This window comes from Micromys minutus (assembly GCF_963924665.1).
Source record: "Micromys minutus genome assembly, chromosome: X".
Lineage (NCBI taxonomy): Eukaryota > Metazoa > Chordata > Mammalia > Rodentia > Muridae > Micromys > Micromys minutus.
The window spans coordinates 113,868,372-113,877,059 of NC_137970.1; the positions used below are offsets into that span (position 1 = coordinate 113,868,372).

The 8,688-nt window shown below is 41.3% G+C and overlaps 1 protein-coding gene across 1 annotated transcript; it reads left to right on the forward strand.

Annotated features, from left to right (window-relative positions):
- Positions 1 to 545: 545 nt before the first annotated feature.
- On the forward strand, positions 546 to 1,490 carry LOC308415216 (putative MAGE domain-containing protein MAGEA13P; the record flags this gene model as incomplete). Its single annotated transcript, XM_080910233.1, has 1 exon — positions 546 to 1,490. One exon carries the CDS (start codon positions 546 to 548, stop codon positions 1,488 to 1,490), a length of 945 nt encoding a protein of 314 aa, XP_080766359.1.
- Positions 1,491 to 8,688: the final 7,198 nt, after the last annotated feature.

Consider the following 8,688-nt stretch of genomic DNA (forward strand, 5'->3'; position numbering starts at 1 on the left):
AGAGACTCTACTTTCTGGCTTACTGATTTGTTTTGGTAATATCACCCTGCAGGATTAACCATTTATCAAAGAGAGGTGTCTCAGGCCTTTCAAGAATTACTTAGAGGATGGAGGGAGGAGCCCTTTCATAATGGAGTCCAGTCCCTAATTATTGCTCTTAGGCTCTATCCCATAATTACTGCTATTAGGGTTTATCCATTCAATAATTGTATGGATATTGCAAAATCTATCTGGCAGTTAGCCCTGGGGATAGGACCCAAGTCTAAGCTTATGGTCTATGGCCTGAGCTCTTCCCATAAATTGCTCAAATGTAAGCTACAACTACAAAGGGCATGGCTATTGAACTAAGTAATATAGAGAGAACATAAAGCAGAAAAGAGAGTTGATAGGAGGCAGGCCCATGAGATCCAAGAGAACTGTCTAAGGTAAATTTTGAAAAAGCCTTTGTCAGAGCTGAAAGATTACTAAATGCTCACATTCTTTCTCTCACCCTCAGGCCACTCTCCAAAAACTTTGTCTGGCCATTTACTGGAAAACAAATTATAATGTCCCACAGGCAGAAGCATGATCAAGGCCTGAAGGGCCAGCTGGGAGAGGAGGTTCCTGCAGCTAAAGATATAGCTGCTGCTGAGGATTCCCAGGAAACCTCCTCATCCTCTGCTTCCATCCCAGCCACTGTATCAAGCAAAACAAGTGAAGGTCCTCGTGGTCAAGCACAGGGAGGTCAGAGTACTTCAAAGGTCCACCTGTTCTCCAAGGTTTTGCTCAACAGCAAGCTTCGAAAGAAGGTTACTGATTTGGTGAAGTTTCTGAGTTTCAAGTATATAACAAATGAGCAAGTCACAGAAGCAGAAATTCTGAAGTGTGTTGTTAAGGGGTACAAGGACTACTATGCATTGATCTTCAATCATGCCTGTGAATGCATGGAAGTTGTCTTTGGCATTGAAGTAAAGGAAGTGGATACCTTGAACCACACCTACATGCTCCTGAAAATCCTTGACCTCACCTATGATGGGCAGATCAGCAATGAAGAGGGGATACCCAAGACTGGCCTCCTGGTGCTTATCCTTGGTGTAATCTTTATGGAAGGCAACCGTGCCTCTGAGAAGAAGATCTGGGAGGTGCTGAATGTGGTTGGTGTGTATCCTGACCAGCATGATTTTATATGCGGGAATCCCAGGAAGTTCATCACTGAAGATTTGGTGTTAGAGAATTACCTGGTGTACCAACCTATACCACACAGTAATCCTCCAAGTTATGAGTTCCTGTGGGGCCCCAGGGCCCAAGCTGAAACAAGCAAAATGAAAGTCCTGCAGTTTTTCTCCAAGGTTGCTGGGTGTAGCCCCACTTCCTTCACTGCTTTGTATAAGGAAGCTCTGAAAGATGAAGAGGAGAGAGCCCGGGCTGTACTTGCCTCCACAGCCATTTCTAATGCTGTGGATAATTCAGGTTCTGGGGACAAGCCCACTGATGTCACCCACCCTGAGTAAATTAAGCTGGTTCTTCATACCATGCTTAAAAAGAGGAATCAAGCCTTTAAGCAGAAGAAATTTTAGTTTCATTTTACTATCTGTACCATTTCAGATGTTTCTCTTTAAAAACTTTGTTAGTTTCAGAGTCTAGATTCATTTGTTGTATTGCTCACACATTAGTTACTGATTTCTGGATTTCAGAATAAGAACCTTGCTGTTAGTGAAAGCAAATTGAGAACATTTTTAGATTTGAGACCTAGAGGAAGACCTATCAGTAAGTAAAAGAAAGATGTTAAAAGGTGGTTGATACAGGAATTCCTGTATTCTGTTAGTCTGTATTGTAAAACTAAAGATGTACACCTCACTTGGTTTAGTTAAGAATGCACAAGAAATTAAAGTTTAATAAACTCTTACTAATTTTCTCAGCAAACAGTGTGTGTTCTTTGGAAGGCATTTTAATAACTGGAAATGTTTTTTTTTTTTTTTTTTTTTTTTTAAACCAGTGAGGGATATGTAGCAGTGGGAAAAGCAGTTAATAAAAGGACCGAGGATATGGGATTCCAAATGACATCTGTCATGTATAAATGCTTTAAGCCGAGGCATTTTGGGGGCTTTGGGAAACCACAGGTCGTTCTGTGAGTAGTAATTTTCTGTTAGGGTAAATGATAGTTGTAAGTGTTCCTGCCTAGATGAAAGGGTATCCTGGGACTTTGAAACACAGGAATCACCACATAGCTCTGAGGGGAGAAGGTATCCCAGTGGAAGAGTATCATGTCACATGGAAGCCCAGGAAACACAGCTCTCCGGTGGGATAGTGTCTTAATGGAAGGGTATCCGGAGACTCAGGAGCCCAGCAAACAGCTCTGAGAGGAAGCCTCCTTAGCAGAGGTGTTGTACCTCCTAGGGGAGGGTATCTTTGGCAGAGGTCAGGACTCAGAAGCCTCAGCCCTGCTCCTTCACCATTGTGTCTCCCAGGTAATGATATCTCCACCTGAGCAGGGGAGCTCAGGAGCCTCAGCGTTGCTCCACTTCTTCAGTTCATGCTTATTTTTCTTGGCTTCTGATGAGAGAGGCATGTCACACAGCAAATCTCACAAAAGAGACTTGGGAGGTTTCAGGGTATGACGGGCTCGCTGCTTATATAGGATTTCTTAGGGGGCAGAGATTTCTCTGCACAGAGATTTCCTGAGTGAGGATTGGTAAGATTTCAAGTCTAGAGCTTGGGGAGCTCAGTGATTGGTGGGTTTTCCTGCTCAGTAATTGGTGGCTTTTTTTTTTTATCCCTACCCCCTTTCCCTGCATTAACACATGGGTTAGGATAGGTTGACCCTCCTGGCTATAGGCAGCTTTGGCCGAGGTGCTGTTACTTGGGAGCTGCTTGGGAAGGCTGGAGCCACGGTGCTGACTTCATGGACAACTGCAATTGTACCTCACACTAGCCACACCCTGAAGAAGGAAAGGAGATGCGGTTTTGACAGGTGCCCCCATTTTGATAGTTCTTCCAGTGGTACCTCAAGGTGGCCACAAACCGGGGTAGGAAATGGTGCTACTGCCTTAAGGGCTCCTACGGTGGTCACTCAGGGACTATAGTGGTGGGAACCAGATTCTCAGAGTAAAAACTTGTAATGGAAAAATGCTGAGAGACTTTCTTTTGAACCATGGCTAAAAAAGAAATGAATCTCCACTGGGGATGGGGCAGTTACAGAAGGTGATTTGAACTCTTGTCTTAGTACAATTGAACATATTACTGAAGTATTGTATACACAGTACCTATAAACATTTCTGGCAAATCTGATGATACTGCCTTGATGTGGTTGCTAGGATTATTTAGGTTGCATCCTTGCCCCTGGTGTAGGAGAACCCACTCTACTATAAGGTCATTTATGATTAGGTGATTTTGACTTTTCTTTGATTGACTTAAGCAAGGTAATTAGTTGTAGTTAATGAATGAAAATAATGATCTGAATGAATAAGTCCTGTGAACTGTACACAGCTCATGGATATTCCATTGTAAATAGGTTTAAAATAATATGTATATTATTTGTAAGGAAAATGTATCTAGTTTTGTTTGGAAAAATTTCCTAAACTGTTGACATTTGAAAAATACAATATGTATAGCACAAATATGCCTAGCACTTTGTATGTATTCCATACATACCCTAAATTCTAAAAGATGGATCAAATCCATTTTACAAACAACTCAGACTCATCGCACCTGACAGCTTACCTAAGATCATATGGCTAGGACATGGCAAGTATGAGGATTGATTCCTGCTCTGAGTTCACAGAGGCCTATACTTTCCCTGCTCTCACAGTTTATTTTAGCAATGTTTTTGGCAACATATAGAACCTTTAAGCAAAAGTACCACAAAGATAGTTAAAGGAGGGAACTGACACTAAAAAGAAATCTGCCACTCAATGATGAATTTCACTGGAATCCTTTACCAGGCCCTCAGAATTCAAGTATCTACCCCATCCAGGAACTACCATTTTGTTTCACCCCAGCACCTTACTAAATTACAGCATCCTTCCCCTGGTAAGCCTCTATTCCTCAGATCTAACTCTTGAACTGGCATGCTGAAGATACCATAACCTCTTTTGAAGGTAATATGTTGCTTCCTGTGGAATAACCCATATTAACTCCCTGGCATAGAGCGAAAGGTTCTGGATATCCTTCCCCTTATCAGGAATTTCTTTGATACTTCAGTCAGTTCAAGTACACTTTGGAAAAATAGTTTGATGCCTGCTCATACTTACTCAGCCCCCTTAACATGCTTTCAGATTACTTTACAGATAGAGATATGAGCCACTAGCACAGGGCCTACCTAAATGGGCCTGCAACCGGTCCTCTGTGTATATATTATAGCTATTTGATTAATATTAACATGGGACTCCTGACTGTGGGAACAAGTGGGTCTCTGACTTTTGTGCCTGCTTCTGTTCCTCTTTTCTTCCTGTTGGATTGCTGAGTCCACGATTCATGATACTTTTTGCTTAATCTTTTATTTTGTCATGTTTGGTTGTTATGTTTTAGGGACATGTTATTTTCTAATGAAAGACAGAAAGGGAGTATATCCAGAGGAGAGGGGAAATGAGGAAGAACTGGGAGGAGGAGGGGGAAGGGAAAATTATAATCAGGATATACTATATGAGACAATAATCTGCTTAATAAAAGATACATTATTTTAATCAGGCCACTGGAAAAAAATACAGAGACCAATGGGCTTCTTAAGATCATTAAAAACTAAAAGACTTCTGTATATGTGGGAGATGAGAAAGACCATAGAACACACATAGGAAACCAAATCTTTAACACTCTGGAAGATGCGTAGTGGTTCCTTGGTGGACATTCTGTCTTTAATGAGAAAAGTGAAAGGTTAGCCATTAATGCATGGCATCTCTGTTCTCTCTCCACTAAAATTGTGCGAGCTGGAAATGCAAATCAATGATACAAAAGCACAAGGTTCAAGGGTCAATGCTCAATACTACAAAACAAGAAGAGAGAAAAAACTTTGGCTCCTAATTTACCCTACACAGTGTAGCCTATGGGGATTTCCTAAGCAGAGATCCCTATTACTTATTGTTTTGGGGGTTGGGGATTGGTTCTTGCATTTTTTACTTTATCAGTTTTAATAGTTTTAATAGAGGTGAACAAGGAGTGAAAAACTCCGAGAACATAAATAAATTTAAAAAAGCTTCTTTTTGGTTCTCTGAGTAATTTTTTTTTTTACATACACCCTCATCATCTCAAAAGAATGCCTGAAGGTTGGAAAAACTTTCTTCCATTCAAAAGATAAATGTTCTTAAATCATTATTACATTTTTCTAAGGTATTGATAAGATTCTGAAGTTTGTTTAGAAAGTATGTCTATGGAATATATTAATTTATTACTTTATTTTGCATCATCTCATCATCTTGTGATATTTCTATCTCCTTGAGAATAAACTGTCTCTTTCTACTCAAAGACAGGCCAGGAGATCATCAAAGGGTTCTTGGTCTCTGGCGTAGGAGGGAGAGAGGGAGATGACAGAGAGGACAGACGAGTATGAAACTGAGCTTGGAGCGAATGAGAATGAGGTAGTGAATAACAAACTACTATTTGAAGTTTAGTTCAGACTGTTTTGAGTCCAGACACTTTAGTTTGGTTAAGTGAGCTGTTGATTTCTCCTTTAATTTTTTTACATGAACTTAGACTTGGAGGTTTTATTACCTAATCTTAAAAGGCTTGAGGAAAACATTGTTAATACACCTACACATCCATTCCTTTTACAACTACCTCCTTTGATATTCTTGTGACCTCCTTACTTTCACTACTAAATAGTGAAACATAACACTTGTTTACCGAGAAGCTGAATATTTAATTAATTATAGGACTAATTATAAACTTAACTTGTACAGATTTATATGGCCCTATTTTCAAAAGGGACCTGTATTTGGTGTGATGCTTTATTCTTGCTAAGTTGAAATTCTTTCTATGATACTGTTTTTTTGTGGGTAGATTCTGATGAAACATTCAAATAAACCGGGGAGATATGCTAGGCATTGAAGGAGGACTGCAGGCACTGTGTGTGCTGAGTAGCTAGTGTGCCTATCCAGAGCATATATACAGGTATAGAGCATTTTGGGTCAACATGAGACCCCAGTGGAGTATAAATGCTAGGACTAGAGTCCGTATTAGGGGCAGTTGTGGTGTCAAAAGCTATGAGTCATAGATGCAGGCAACAGCTCGAAAACAAAGTAGTTGACATGTCTGTTTGTCCCTAGAGCCTGATGCAGCAGCATTTTCATCAATATTAAAGTCTCTGCCCTGAATGTCTAGATACAATCTGGCTGTTTTCGTGGAATAAAATGTGTTAGTAAATCACTGTCCAATAAAAGAAGAGAGTGAGGGAAGAGAGGAAAGAAGAGGAGGAAAGGAGAGAGTATGATAGTAATATATAATATGTATCAGAACATTTTCAGGATATTTCAAACAGTAGAATATGTGGCTTTGGACTCTGCGATGACCCTGCAAATAAACATCCCGGGCATAGAATCCAGTTTACAGATGATTTTCTTGCATAGGAAACACCATTCTTCTCATATGAAGACTTGGGTACTTTTACTTTTTCCATTTCTTTCTTTCTCTCTTTTTTTTTTTTTTTTTTTTTTTGAGACTTCAGTATTTTTTTAATGGTGACTATTTGGCCAATGTTATGAACACACACAAAAACTATACAATATATAATGAAGTTAGTACTTAATATATTTTGATAGGATAATGAAGAATAGGACAATCTTTTTTTTATTATTGAAGTAGTAAAAATATTCCTTTTATCCTTTAAAATTCATTTCCGTTCCAAATTGTTGCCCCCTTCCTGGTCCCCTTCTACTTATCCTTCACTCCCTCCCAGTCCCCTTTGCTTTTGATGGGGTTATCCCCCTGCCTGCATTTCTGCCATCTCACCCCTCTAGCGTCCCCCTTCCCTGGGGCATCAGTTTTCTACAGGATTAAGAGCATCAGAGACTAGGAGTCACACTCCAAGGCTCAGCAGAATGAATGGAAATAGATAACCATGGGAGATGGGGGCAGGACCCTCTAGAATGTACCAGAGACCTGGAAGATGAGAGTCTGTCAGGACTCAAAGGGAGGGACGTAGATGAGATGTCCAACAATGAGGGAACTCATAGAGTCTACTTCTAGTAGAAAAACAGGGAATCAAGTGGTGGAATGGAGTTGCCATACCACAATCAAAAACTCTGACCCATAATTGTTTCTTTCTAAAAGAACTGCGGGGACAGAAATGGAGAAGAGACTGAGGGAAAGGAGGTCCAGTGACTGGCCCAAATTGGGACCCATCCCAAGGTGAGGCTCCAAGGCTTGACACTATTACTAATGCGAAGATGTGCTTACAGATAGGAGTCTAGCATGGCTGCCTACCAAGAGGCCCAACAAGCAACTGACTAAGACAAAAGCAGATGTTTACACCCAACCAATGGACTGAAGTCAGGGACACCTCTGGTTGAATTAGGAAAAGGCTGGAAGTAGTTGAGAAGGAGGGCACCCAGTCTCAATAAACCTGGACCTCAGAGATCTCTCAGGCACTGAGCTACCAACCTGGCAGCACACATTGGCTGATATGAGGCCCCCGACACAAATACAGCAGCAGATTCTCCGGTCTGTGTTTTGTCAGAAAAGATGCACCTAACCTTCAAGAGATTGGGGGGGGGCAGGGAATGGGGAGACCTAATGTGGTATAGGGAGTGTGGGGAATGTGGGTGTATGAGAACATCCTTTTGGAAATAGGGGAGAAATGGAATGGGGAACTGTCAGAGGGCCGGATAGGAGGGAGAAATGACCGGATTGTAAAACAAAGATTAAAGATGATAGAAAAAGAAAGAAAAAAGCCATTTAGGACAAAGTGGAAAATATAGGAATTTATTATGAGGCAGGGGAGAGGGTTTCCATTTAAGAAGTGCACTAGGAGAGGTACACTAAGAGAGAACAATATTCATTTGTTCAGCAAGTACTTAGTGCTTACCATATGAAGAAAATAGAAAAAGCAAAACAAAAACAACCATCATTTCCCATTAAGGCCAGACCATGCAGTCCTCTGCTACATAATGGTGGGGTGGGGCCAAGGACCAGCCCATGAATGCTCTTTGGTTGGTGGCTTAATCTCTGGGAGTTCCCAGGTGTCTGCATTAGTTGATACTGTTTTTCCTATAGGGTTGCCATTCTCTTCAGCTTCTTCAGCCATTCCCCTAACTCTTCAATAGGGGACCCTGGCCTCAGTTCAATGGTTGTCTGTAAGTATCTGCATATGTCTCAGTCAGCTGCTGGTAGAGCCTCTCAGAGGACAGCCACGCCAGGCTCCTGTCTGCAAACACACATGGCATCAGAAATAGTGTCAGGGTTTGTTCACTGCCCATGGGATGGATCCCAAGTTGAGCTGGTCACTGGATGTCCTTTCCTTCAGTCTCTGCTCCACTTTTGTCCTTGCATGTCCTTTATTCAGGAGCAATTATTGGTCAAAAATTTTGAAGATGGGCGGGTGGCTCCAGGCCTCAAAAGGGGTCATTTACCAGAGGTGGTCTCTTTAGGTTCCATCTCCCTACTAGTGGGCATTATAGCTAAAGTCATTCTCATTGGATCCTGTGAGACTCTCACACGCCTGGTATCTGGGACTTTATAGAATTTCCCCTGCCAACCCACATTGCTACATATTTCCATTCA